A 13,206-nucleotide genomic window follows, 5' to 3' on the forward strand; every position below is an offset into this window, starting at 1 on the left:
ATTTGAAAGAAAAAGTAATAAGTCATCAGCATAAAGAGAAACTCTATGCTCAACACCCCCTCTCCAAATCCCGGTCAATTCAGGACAATTTCGAAATGCTATCACCAGAGGTTCTATAGCCAAATCAAAGAGAAAGGGACTTAAGGGGCATCCCTGACGGGTGCCACATTTGAGATTAAATACTTGGGATTTCTGAAAATTAGTTAGAACAGAAGCAGTAGGACACAGGTACAGCAATTGGATCCAAGAGATGAAACTTTGGCCGAGGTCAAATTTTTCTAAGACTGCAAAAAGGTAGTTCCACTCTATACGGTCAAATGCTTTCTCCGCATCAAGGGAGATAACACATTCAGGAGTCCCAGTTGGAACTGAGTATAAAATATTAAATAGACGCCGAATGTTAAAAAAAAGGGAGACGGTTTTTAATAAAGCCTGTTTGGTCATCAGAGATAATGGAGGGAATAACGGTTTCTAATCTATGAGCCAACACTTTAGCTAAGATCTTTACATCAACATTGAGCAGAGAGATCGGCCTGTACGAGGAACACTCTGTTGGGTCTTTGCCCTTTTTTAAAAGAAGAATAATAGATGCCTCATTGAAAGAGGGTGGCAATTTGCCGTAATTAAACGAGTCAGATAATACTGAAAGTAAGTGAGGAGAATGATTTATAAAATTCCACAGGGAACCCATCAGGTCCAGGAGATTTCCCTGAGGACAGTGCAGAAATTGCAAAAGATATTTCGTCTGGTGATATAGGCGCATTGAGTTTGGCTTTGAAATCAGATGAAAGTGAGGGGATATTCAGATTCTGAAAAAAATGATCCACAGAGATATTGTCATTCAGGGATTCAGAGGAATAAAGCCGAGAATAAAAATTTTTAAATGCGTCATTAATTTCTAAATGATCCGATGTAAAGTCTCCGTTCTCCTTCCGGATCTTTGTAATATGTTGTTTGGCTTTGGAACGCCTCAGCTGATTGGCTAGGAATTTACCAGACTTATCCCCATGAATGTAAAAGCGGCTCTTGCTTTCGAGAAGTTGGCGTTCGACAGGTTGAGTGGACAGAAGGTTAAATTTAGTTTGGAGTTCAACGCGCTTCTTGTATAATTCAGGGTTCTTAGTTTGGGCATATATTTGATCCAAATCTTTAATCTGGTTAATGAGGTCTGCTCGATCTGCACGGGATCTTCTATTGAGATTTGCTGTGTAAGAGATTATTTGACCCCTCAGATATGCTTTCATGGCATCCCAGACAATCTGGGATGGCACTTCAGATGATGTATTAGTGTTAAAATAAAAGGTTATCTGGTCCTTAATAAATTTTACGAAATCATCATCCAATAGTAAAGTTGAATCGAACCGCCAGTGTTTGTTCCTCTGAGGGAGACCAGGAAAGTTCAGAGAGAGGGTAATTGGGGCATGGTCAGAGATCAGTATACTCTGATAGTCACAAGAGTGGGCAAATGGGATAAGTTGGTTATCGAGTAAGAAATAGTCAATTCTAGTGAAGGTATGGTGAACATGTGAGAAAAAAGAATAATCTCTCTCCGTAGGATGGAGGAAACGCCATATATCAGAGATAACCAAAATTAGAGAGAAACAATTGAATAGCTAAGGCAGATTTAGTAGGTGATCTGGTAACAGAGGACGATCGGTCCAGTTTAGGATCCAACCAACAGTTGACGTCACCACCCAATTATAAGAGAGTATGAGTTTAAGTCTGGTAGTGAGGAAAAAAACCACTCAAAAAAAGTTAACATCATCAAAGTTGGGGGCATACAGGTTTGCTAGTGCAACTTTAGTGTTATATAGTTTACCAGAAACAATAATAAAATGGCCATTTGTATCAGATATTTTATTATGGAGTTCAAAAGGAATATTTGAGTTAATAAGAATGGAAACTCCCCTAGCTTTAGCGGCAAAGGCTGAATGAAAATGCTGACCCGCCCACTTTGACAGAAGCTGGGAGTTATCAAAACAACGAATATGAGTTTCTTGGAGGAAAGCAATGTCAGCTTTGAGTTGTTTAATATGTGAGAATACTTTCCTCCTTTTAACAGGGTGGTTCAGTCCCTTTACATTCCAGCTCACAAATTTAAGTGCACTAGCCATTATCAATTACTAATGCATAAAAGGCAGCAGGCATATAAAAAAATCAAGCAGTACAATAGCAGACTGGGAGCAGAGATGTAAACATAGATTCGTAAGGTCAAAATATAAACATGTCCTAAGCAATAAAGAGATGTTGGAACTGGAAAACCACCCCACCCGCACAACCCAAAACTAGACGGCTACCAAAACAAGTAGCTAGCTCTACCAAAAAAATTGACCCAAATACAACTTCCAGATCTGTGTCATTAACAACAGTTCTGTATAAATACTATAGCAAATAATAACTAGTTTATGCACTAGAAAACATAACTACAGATTAGAACACCTTCTGCAGAAATATACAACTTAATACAGAGAAAACCAAAACTAACCTACCCGCGAAAAATTATAGAAGAATAAAGTAAGAGAAAGGGGGAAAAAAAGGTAAGAAGGAAAAAGAAAAAAGAAGAGGAAGGGGAAAATTATAAATTCAAGACGAGTATCAACCATTTACAGAGAAGGGAGAGAAAAATTCAGAGATTAGAAAAAAGGGGTGAAGAAAAGAAAAAGATAAAATAAATAAATATTTAAAGCAAAGGAAAAATAAATCAGCAGTTGAACTGTGAACCGACAAACAGGGAGGCCTTCACTAAAGACTTTGAACCTCCAAAACAAGTTAGAATTAGTTGTAGAACTCTGTAGGTAAAGTTACACAAGAATAAAAATAGGTTACACACACACCAAATCCCGGGAGAGATTGTCAACAGCCCTTAAAGTTTCAATGAATAATGTCTGAGTGATTCAAGTGAATTCCGAGTCCAGAGAAAGTAATTTTACTACGAGGAGTACTTATCCACCATTTTAGGAGGTCCGATCAGATTCCAAAGATTAATGGATAGCCGGAAGACTTGCCACAAACGCTTCAGCTTCCTTTGCTGATTTGAACCACTTGAATTCCCCGGTATTAAGCTTGATTCGTAGATCAGCAGGGTTACGAAGGGAAGGTTTGAAACCACGATCAAAAAGCACTTTTATTACGCCTTTAAACTCAGCGCGCATCTTTAAGGTCTGGGGTGCAAAATCTTCCACAAAGCGAATGGTTGTATCCTGGAAAGAAAAAGAACCTCTGCGACGTGCCTCCATAATCAGACTGTGTTTTACCTGGTATTGATGGAAACACAAGACTACTGGTCGCGGACGGGAGCCCAGAATTCCAGGGGGAACGTAAACTCTGTGTGCCCGTTCGAGCTCGGGCGGCTTCGGAAGCAAATCTTTCCCGAATAACTCACAGAGAAACTCGGCGAAAAACTTCACGGTTGGTCCCTTTTCAGTCGCCTCTGGTAATCCCAGAATTCTGATGTTGCAGCGTCTGCTACGATTTTCGAGATCCACCATTTTGGAAAGAAGTTTATTAGATTTTTCCTCTAAGCTGGAACAAAGAGTCTCCAAGTATCGAACACGACTTTCTAAATCTTCAGAAGTCGAATCGATGCGAGATAAGTGTTCAGCATGTTTGTCCACTTTATCGTTGATCCGATCCAGTTTGTCTTCTAACTGTTTGAAAGCGGTTTTAAATTCCTTTAAGATTTCGTCTCGGAGCTTTCCCAGCGCAGCCAGGGTCTCGTCCGACGGGGTCATAGCTTCTTTTCTCCCGGATTTAGAACTCTTGCTAGACATTGTAAGTTAGATATATTCACAGGCAAGTAAGAGTTACCGAAATAATTCCTAACTAAGGTTTAAAAAATGGAGACATTTAGTGCAAAGATAGCGACAGTAACGGAACAAAAGTTCGGAGCAGCTAAACAATCTCCATCTTACCGGAAGTCCCGTTTTGAACCATTTTAAATACTTTTCCACTCAAAAGTTTCGCCACAGACTTCCATTGAAAGTCAGTTGAAATTGGCTCACAGATGAACATTTACTCTTTGATAAATGATCTATAGATGTTCTTTATTTCCTCTGCCATATGTTGATCTTGGACACTTTAACACCAACATAAATATTAAACTATTTAGAATTCAAATATTATTCTATTCAAGTCAAGTCAACTTTTATTGTCATTTCGACCATAACTGCTAGTACAGTGCATAGTAAAAATGAGACAACGTTTTTCAGGACCATGGTTTACATGACACAGTACAAAAAACTAGACTGAACTACGTATTATAAAAAAGCACAGAGAAAGCTATACTACAGACCTACACTGGACTGCATAAAGTGCACAAAAACAGTGCAGACATTACAATAAATAATAAACAGTAGGGCAAGGTGTCAGTCCAGGCTTCGGGTATTGAGGAGTCTGATAGCTTGGGGGAAGAAACTGATATATAGTCTGGTCGTAAGAGCCCGAATGCTTCGGAGCCTTTTCCCAGACGACAGGAGGGAGAAGAGCTTGTATGAGGGGTGCATGGGGTCCTTCATAATGCTGTTTCCTTTGCGGATGCAGCGTGTAGTGTAAATGTCTGTGATGGCGGGAAGAGAGACCCCGATGATCTTCTCAGCTGACCTCACTATCCGCTGCAGGGTCTTGCGATCTGAGATGGTGCAATTTCCGAACCAGGCAGTGATGCAATTGCTCAGGACGCTCTCAATACAACCCCTGTAGAATGTGATGAGGATGGGGGGTGGGAGATGGACTTTCCTCAGCCTTCGCAAAAAGTAGAGACGCTGCTGGGCTTTCTTTGCTATGGAGCTGGTGTTGAGGGACCGGGTGAAATTCTCCGTCAGGTGAACACCAAGAAATTTGGTGCTCTTTACTATCTCTACCGAGGAGCCATCGATGTTCAGCGGGGAGTGGTTGCTCCATGCCCTCCTGAAGTCAACAACCATCTCTTTTGTTTTGTTCACATTAAGAGACAGGTTGTTGGCTCTGCACCAGTCTGTTAGCTGCTGCACCTCCTCTCTGTAAGCTGACTCGTCATTCTTGCTGATGAGACCCACCACGGTCGTGTCATCGGCAAACTTGATGATATGGTTCAAGCTGTGTGTTGCAGCACAGTCGTGGATCAGCAGAGTGAACAGCAGTGGACTGAGCACGCAACCCTGGGGAGCCCCCGTGCTCAGTGTGATGGTGTTGGAGATGCTGCTCCCGATCTGGACTGACTGAGATCTCCCAGTCAGGAAGTCTAGGATCCAGTTGCAGAGGGAGGTGTTCAGGCCCAATAGGCTCAGCTTTGCAATCAGATTCTGAGGGATAAATTTTAGCCTCATTAGACCTACCAATAAGTTCTTTCTTAAACAAAACTCAATTTACAATCAGATCACCAAATGAGCATCAATATTTGAGCATAAAGGAAAGAAACATCAAATCAATTTGCTGAGACACGAGATTTTATAGATGCTAGAAATCCAGAGTAACACACACAAAATGCTGGAGGAACTCAGCAGGTCAGGTAGCATCTATGGAGGGAAATAAACAATTGACATTTTGGGCTGAGACCCAACTATTTCTGTACATAAATGCTGCCTGAGTTGCTGAGTTCCTCCAGTGTTTTGTATACAGTCGGCCCTCCTTATCCGCGGGTTCCGCATGCACGAATTCAACCAACTGCAGATCGGGAAAACCCAGAAGTTCTCTCTCCAGCACTCATTCGAGCATTGTTTGTCCTGTGTCTTGTTCGTTCGCTACTTGATTCCTGTGGAAAAAAATGGCTGCTAAAAAGCAATTACGTGGTCAAAGCAATTCCTCAAAGGCTAAGAGGGAACGTAAAGTGCTATCTCTCGCTGAGAAAGTAGAAATATTAGATCTTTTGAAAATGGCATGTTGCATTCTGAAGTGGACCGCAAGGTTGGTAAGAATGAATCGAGTATTCACACAATAAAGCAGAATTCGTGAAAGTTTTAGTGCTGCCCCTATAATGGCAAAAATAGTCTCTCTGGTTCGTGATAGTGCTTGCAAAAGACTGAGAAAGCATTAAGTGTGTGGTTAGAGGACATGTCACAGAAGCATATCCCTGTCGATGGCAAGATTGTGTGAAAAAGCACTTAGCCTCTATAAGCACTACTGTGAGGAGATCAAGAGGAAGGAGTTTAAGGCTAGTAAGGGATGACTGGCTAGCTATGTAAAGCACTACAGCCTCAGAATGTAAAGCTCACGGGAGAATCGGCATCAGCACTCCCAGAAGAGCTATGATGGTTGCATCTGTACTGAACATGTACAGACTCTTCTTTCTTGTCATTATTCCCTACATAATACAGTTAAAAAACTATTTACATAGTATTTACATTGTATTAAATATTATAAGTAATCTAGAGATGATTTAAAGTATACGGGAGGATGTGCGTAGGTTATATGCAAATACTACACCATTTTATATACAGGGCTTGAGCATCCACAGAATTTGGTATCCGTGAGGTTCCCGGAACCAAACCCCTGCAGCTATGGAGGACCGACTGTATTTATAAAACAGGTGTTGGCAGTGAAGACATTTATCAAAGATGGGATCTTGAACAGTTGGGTAAATGGGCTGAGGAAATAGCAAATGAAATTTAATACAGAGAGGTGAAAAATATTGAATTTTGAAAAGTCAAGGCAGGGCTTTCACAGTAAATAGTGCCCAGGGGAGTATTGTAGAACAGAGACACCTTGGACTTTCGGGTACATCGTTCCTTGAAAGTGGAGTTACAAATAGACAGTGGTGAACTAAACTTTAGGCACACTGGCTTTCATCAGTCAGACTTCTGTGTGTAGAGGTTGGGAGGTTACATTTGAAATAGTTTACATTTGATCACCTGACTACAGGAAAATGTTAACAAACTGGAAATCTGAAATAAACGTAATCTGAAATTTACAAAGATATTGTCATCAATGGAGGGATTAAGTTTTAGGGAGAGGTTGGACAAGTTAAGACTTTTTTCCTTGGAGCATAGGAGATTAAGGGGTGATCTTGTAAAATCACAAGGGACAAACATAAACAAATATACTCTCTTTTCCTCAGTGTTGGGGAATTGAGTATTAGAGGGAGAAGATTGAAGAATAACTTATGGGCAGCTTCTTTTACACAGAGGCTGGTACATACGTGGAATGAACTGAGGAGTAAGTGATTGAGGCAAGTGCAATAACAACTTCTAATTGTTGGATCAGTGCATGGAAAGGAAAGGTATAGAATAATATTTGACTAGCTTGGATGGGCATCTGAGTTCCTTTGTACCATTTGGGCTAAAGGGCCTTTTGCTTTGCTGCATGACTCTTACTCTGTATTGGTTCAGTTGAGCTTTGCGTCAACAGTGACCTCCCAGGATGTTGATAATGGGTAAATTGGCACTATTAGATGTAGATTGTTTGTCTATCCTTTGGAAGGTGATAATCTTTTGATATATCTCTGACACTTGCCATATGTCAGTTGAAGTCTGAACTGTCTAGTCTTGCTGCATTTGAGTATGGATTAGTTAATTTGCTGAGGTTTATCCAGGGATTTATTTACCCAGATAGACACTTAAATGGGTATGGTTGTTCTCCCTGGAACTGAAGAGGTTGCAATCATACCCAAGAGGGAGTAGTATTGAATACCATGAAATGAATGGAGAGAAAATAAGAAAAGAACTTGTTCCCATTTATGTTGTGTTAAAGGACATGGAGTGAAAGTGATTTGACAAAAAAGAATGAGGAATATTGAGGGAAAAGTGGATTTGCACAGCAGGTGATTCAGTATGAGATGTATTACCAGCAATAATTGTGGAAACAGATCAATTATAATGTTCAAAAGGGAATGGGAAAATATCGGAAAGGAAATAATTTTCAAAGGTATGGGGAGCTAGTAGAGAAGAGAGAAACTAGATTGCTCTTGCATTGTGCCATTATAGACTTAAAACTCCCATATTGTAATCATTCTGAAATTCTAGATTGACAATTTTAAACCTGATAAATTACGTTTTTCCATATTCAGCCTGTTCGAAGACAGTCACTCAGCGCTCCCCCTGCCAACACAATCACTTGGGAAGAATACATCTCAGCAGAATCTGGAAAGTAAGTACTTTGGAATTGCAGCAAGGTAAATTATTTTCATCATGGAACAATACTTTATTTGCTCTTTGATTTTAATTTCCATATCTTAACAAAGGCAGTTTCTCTCCTGTTCAATGTGTACTATGCGATACTTACCATATTGGTAGATAAATTATAGCAAGTTTCAAAGATTTTAGAACATACGTAGAATACGCAGTACAGGCCCTTCGGCCCACAACATTGTGCTGACCCTTAAACCCTGCCTCCCATATAACCCCCTACACCTTAAATTCCACCATATACCTGTTTAGTAGTCTCTTAAATTTCACTAGTGTATCTGCCTCCACCACTGACTCAGGCAGTGCATTCCACGCACCAACCACTCTGAATTTAAAAAAAAAAACCTTCCTGTAATATCCCCCTGAACTTCCTACCCCTTACCTTAAAGCCATGTCCTCTTGTATTGAGCAGTGGTGCCCTGGGGAAGAGGCACTGGCTGTCCACTCTAGTCCTCTTAATATCTTGTACACCTCTATCATGTCTCCTCTCATCCTTCTCTCCAGAGAGTAAAGCCCTAGCTCCCTTAATCTCTGATCATAATGCATATTCTCTAAACTAGGCAGTGTCCTGGTAAATCTCAGCTGTACCCTTTCCAATGCTTCCACATCCTTCCTATAGCGAGGCAACCAGAACTGGACACAGTACTCCAAGTGTGGCCTAACCAGATTATAGAGCTGCATCATTACTTTGCGACTCTTAACTCTATCCCTCGACTTATGAAAGCTAACACCCCATAAGCTTTCTTAACTACCCTATCTTCCTGTGAGGCAACTTTCAGACATCTGTGGACATGTACCCCCAGATCCCTCTGTTCCTCCACACTACCAAGTATCCTGCCATTTATTTTGTACTCTGCCTTGGAGTTTTGTGTCAACAATACGAATTAAATTTAGTCTCTTGAATATTAAAGTATTTATGGTTCAACATAAAAAACAGCCACTACTGTTATTATTCAGATGTTGCATTACGCATGTTACCATAACATAACTCAGTAACTGGGGTAGGAGAATGATGGCATAGGATGTGGAGCTGACATATTCCTGCTCAGTGAACTGTTCAGTGAAAATTTGCAGATCTTCTTAAGAATCAGTCTGGTAAACTTTGTTTGCATTCTCTCTATCACAAATGTATCCCTGGGTAGGGTGACAAGATGCCTCAACAAAATCATTGGCGCCCTCTGTAGTTGCAGTAAGATTTCTTGTACTTGTACTCAAATCCTCTTGCAGTAAAATCCAACATGCCATTTGTCTGAATAAATGCTTTCTGTACATGTTAATTGTCAGTGGTTTGTGTACTAAACCACATAATTCCCTCTGAACACCAATATTTATGGCCCCTCACCTTGTTTAAAAAAATTAATCTACTTTTGTTCTTCAACATTGACATACCAACTTTTCTGCATTTTAAATTCTGTTTGCCACATCCTTGCTCATCTACTCACTCTACGTCCCCTTGAGTTCGTATGCTGCAAACTTAGTTCTTACTACAATGCAGGTTTCTTTTATCAGCAGTGTTGGGTATATTATATGTACAAGCAAGCTGGATGAACTCAGCAGGGCGGGCAGCATCCGTTGAAATGAGCAGTCAGTGTTTTGGGCCGAGACCCTTCGTCAGGACTGAAGAAGGAGGGGGCAGGGGCCCCATAAAGAAGGTGGGGGGTGGGTGGAAAACCGATCAGAGGAAAGATCAAGGGGTGGGGGAGGGGAAGCAGGGAGGGGATAGGCAGGAAAGGTGAAGAAGGAATCTAAGGGGAAAGCACTATGGGTAGTAGAAGAAGGCAGAATCATGTGAGAGGTGATGGGCAGCTAGAAGAGGAGACAGAGTGAAAGTGGGATGGAGGAAGGGAGAGGGAGGGAATTACCGGAAGTTGTAGAATTCAATATTCATGCCAAGGGGCTGGAGACTACCCAGACGGTATATGAGGTGTTGCTCCTCCAACCTGAGTTTGTCCTTATCATGGCAGTAGAGGAGGCCATGTGTGGACATGTCCGAATGGGAATGTGAAGCAGAGTTGAAGTGGGTGGCAACTGGGAGATCCTGTCTGTTGTGGCAGACGGAGCGGAAGTGCTCAACAAAGCAATCCTATAAAACACACTATAAACCCACTGACTCCCATAACTACCTTGATTATACCTCTTTACACCCTGCCAAATGTAAAAATGCAAGTGCTATACCTGTCCCTACACCTCCTCTCTTACCACCATTCAGGGCCCCAAACAGTCCTTCCAGGTGAGGCAACACTTCACTTATGAGTCTGTTGGGGTAATCTATTGCATCTGGTACTCCCAGTGCGGCCTCCTGTACATCGGTGAGACCTGACGCAGATTGGGGGACAGCTTTGTTAAGCACCTCCGCTCCATCCGCCACAACAGACAGGATCTCCCGGTTGTCACCCACTTCAGCTCTGCTTCACATTCCCATTCGGACATGTCCATACATGGACTCCTCTACTGCCATGATGAAGCCAAACTCAGGTTGGAGGAGCAACTCCTCATACTGTCTGGATAGTCTCCAGCCCCTTGGTATGAACATCGAATTCTCCAACTTCTGGTAATTCCCTCCCCCCTCCCTTCCCCATCCCACTTTCACTCTGTCTCCTCTTCTAGCAGCCTATCACCTCTCTCATGATTCTGCCTCCTTCTACTGTCCATAGTGCTTTCCCCTTAGATTCCTTCTTCACCTCTCCTGCCTATCCCCTCCGTTTCCCCTCCCCCACCCCTTGATCTTTCCTCTGATTTGGTTTTCCACTGGCCCCCCCACCACCTTCTTTATGGGGCCCCTGCCCCCTCCTCCTTCAGTCCTGATGAAGGGTCTCGACCCGAAACGTTGACTGCTCATTTCAATGGATGCTGCCCGACCTGCTGAGTTTATTCAGCTTGTTTGTACGTGTTGATTTGACCACGGCATCTGCAGTGTACTTTGTGTTGGGTATATTATACTTGGTCCTCTAATCCAAATTATCAATATAAATTGGAAACAATTGGGACTATGGGACTGCAACACCAATCCTCAGGTACAATCTCTTAAACTAAAATTGAGCCATTTATTCTGTTACGTACCCCGTAACTGGGTCACTTACCAGCAAAGATAGAGAGGTCCGTTGAAGTCTGATGGTACTATTTTTAACAGTATTTATTGATAGAAATACACAAAAATAATATCAATGCAAACACACAGATAATATACGTCGTCAATACTAAATCTAAAAGCACGGGTATAATAATAATCAATAAGAAATAAGCTGTATCGTTGTCTAGGGGATGATGAATTGTCCGATGGAAATATATAGTTCGTTCAGTTCATACAGGCTGCAGCCATTGGAGACCCTGTGTGGCAATTGTTGGAGAGAGAGAGACGGGTTAAAACTTGCCCATTCTGTTTATGATGTCAATCCTTCGAGAGTCGTTGAGAGTTGAGTTCCCCGTTGTTAGCTAAAAACTCTTTTTCCGTGGCAAAGGTCACCGATTCCGGGCAAATGGAAGCGGACGCACGTGGCCTTCCACCGGCTTTCGCTATTACGGGATCGCTAGCGTTTCTTCTGGTGCGTCTGAGGGGCTGTTCCCCCAGACCCTCTTTTTATCCTGACTCACAGGGTCTCAGGTGTCAATCAGGTTGGGATGATGCAATCCCTCCCCCAACCTCCTCCTTGGTTCATTGCCTGGGGCTTTGATTGCATCGTCCAGGATGCAATACACAAGTCCGTCTCCAAGAGACAATAGCCGGTATCAATGGGTCCGCCTTTCGGAGGCCAGGACACATTCTAACCCGTTTGTGGATTCTGCATGTCTTTCTCTCATTTCCTGTGTCTCCTGAATTGACTCAATGGTGATCTTGCGATTCTCACAAAGGAGGGGGCTACCCCCGCACCCTTTGGCCCCCTCAGAGCTGTGGTACATTCATAACAATTCTCACTCTCCTTTTTCATCCCATTAACCAATACTTGGTTCATGCAGTCAGTCCCATACTTTCTAACTTAAAGGTGCCACACAAGCTTATTAAACAAAGATCTTCTGAAGGTCCAAATACACCAAATCAATTGGCTCACTCTTGCATATTCTGCTTATTATAACTTTATCACTTAGATTCCTGCCAAAATTGCCAGAGATCACTTTAGAAACTTAAGATCACATAAATGCATCTTTTAATGTATTCTCCCCATTTTCAACTTCTTCATCAGTATTGCTTCCATAAGCTTGCATACTACTTTAAGTTGTGGTTTTCCTTTGGGTGCCATCTCTCTGCTTGTTTCTTCAAATCCATTGCTATTATGAAGACTCCTCAAAACAACCCATACTTGCTGTATTTCCATATCAGTATCCCTTAAGCAATTTTCTTTATCCTTTCCAATATGCTCAAATATCAAAACTCCCAAGTTTAGGTCCACCACATCTTTTTGGCAAGTTCTTGTTTGAGTTTATTTTAGTCAGACTTCTATGTCAGTCACAACAGTAAAATGATTTTAAATAAAATTGACTGTATCTGACTGATGTGACTTCACTCTTCAATGACCTTCCTGCATTCTTCAACGCTTGGGAATATTTAGCAAGGAGATCTTTGTTTTTTTTTGTACTTTTCATGATACCACTTTCATACAATGCATCAAGGGAATCATGCCATAAAGGGCACCAGTTGACTTTTAAAACTGGTTAATGGATTAAAAATATTTACTGAAGAATACAGTTGCAAGAATGTTTGTGAGCCTCTTACAATTACCTGTTTTCTGCATTAATTACTCATAGAATGTGGTTTGATCGTCATCAAATCATGATAATAGACAAACACAATCTGCCTAAACTATCACACAATTGTACTTCTTGTCAATACTGAGTACATCATTTAAACGATCAGTCTAGGTTCAAAAAAGTATGTGAACCTCTGGGATGATGCCTTCTACAAAAGGTATTTGGAGTCAGGTATTCCAATCAATGAGATGAGATTGAAGGTGTGGGTCGTAGAGGTACCCTTCCCTGTTATTTTTTTTTTTAAAAAGACAGTCAAGTTATTGACAGGGTCTGCTCTTCTCAAGAAATATTTGCTTATGTGCACTATGCCTCGATCAAAACAACTTTCAGAGGACCTTAGAAAGGGAATTGTAAAGATGTATGAAGC

General features: G+C 41.5%; 1 protein-coding gene across 1 annotated transcript in view; it reads left to right on the forward strand.

The window, feature by feature from the left end:
• The window catches only part of ankrd13c (ankyrin repeat domain 13C), a 91,723-nt gene that overhangs the window by 65,801 nt on the left and 12,716 nt on the right, over window positions 1-13,206 (forward strand). The window contains 1 exon segment of the mRNA XM_073063116.1: window positions 7,979-8,058. Coding sequence (XP_072919217.1) covers window positions 7,979-8,058 — 80 coding nt within the window.

The sequence above is a fragment of the Hemitrygon akajei genome, chromosome 12 (assembly GCF_048418815.1).
Source record: "Hemitrygon akajei chromosome 12, sHemAka1.3, whole genome shotgun sequence".
Classification (NCBI taxonomy): Eukaryota; Metazoa; Chordata; class Chondrichthyes; order Myliobatiformes; family Dasyatidae; genus Hemitrygon; species Hemitrygon akajei.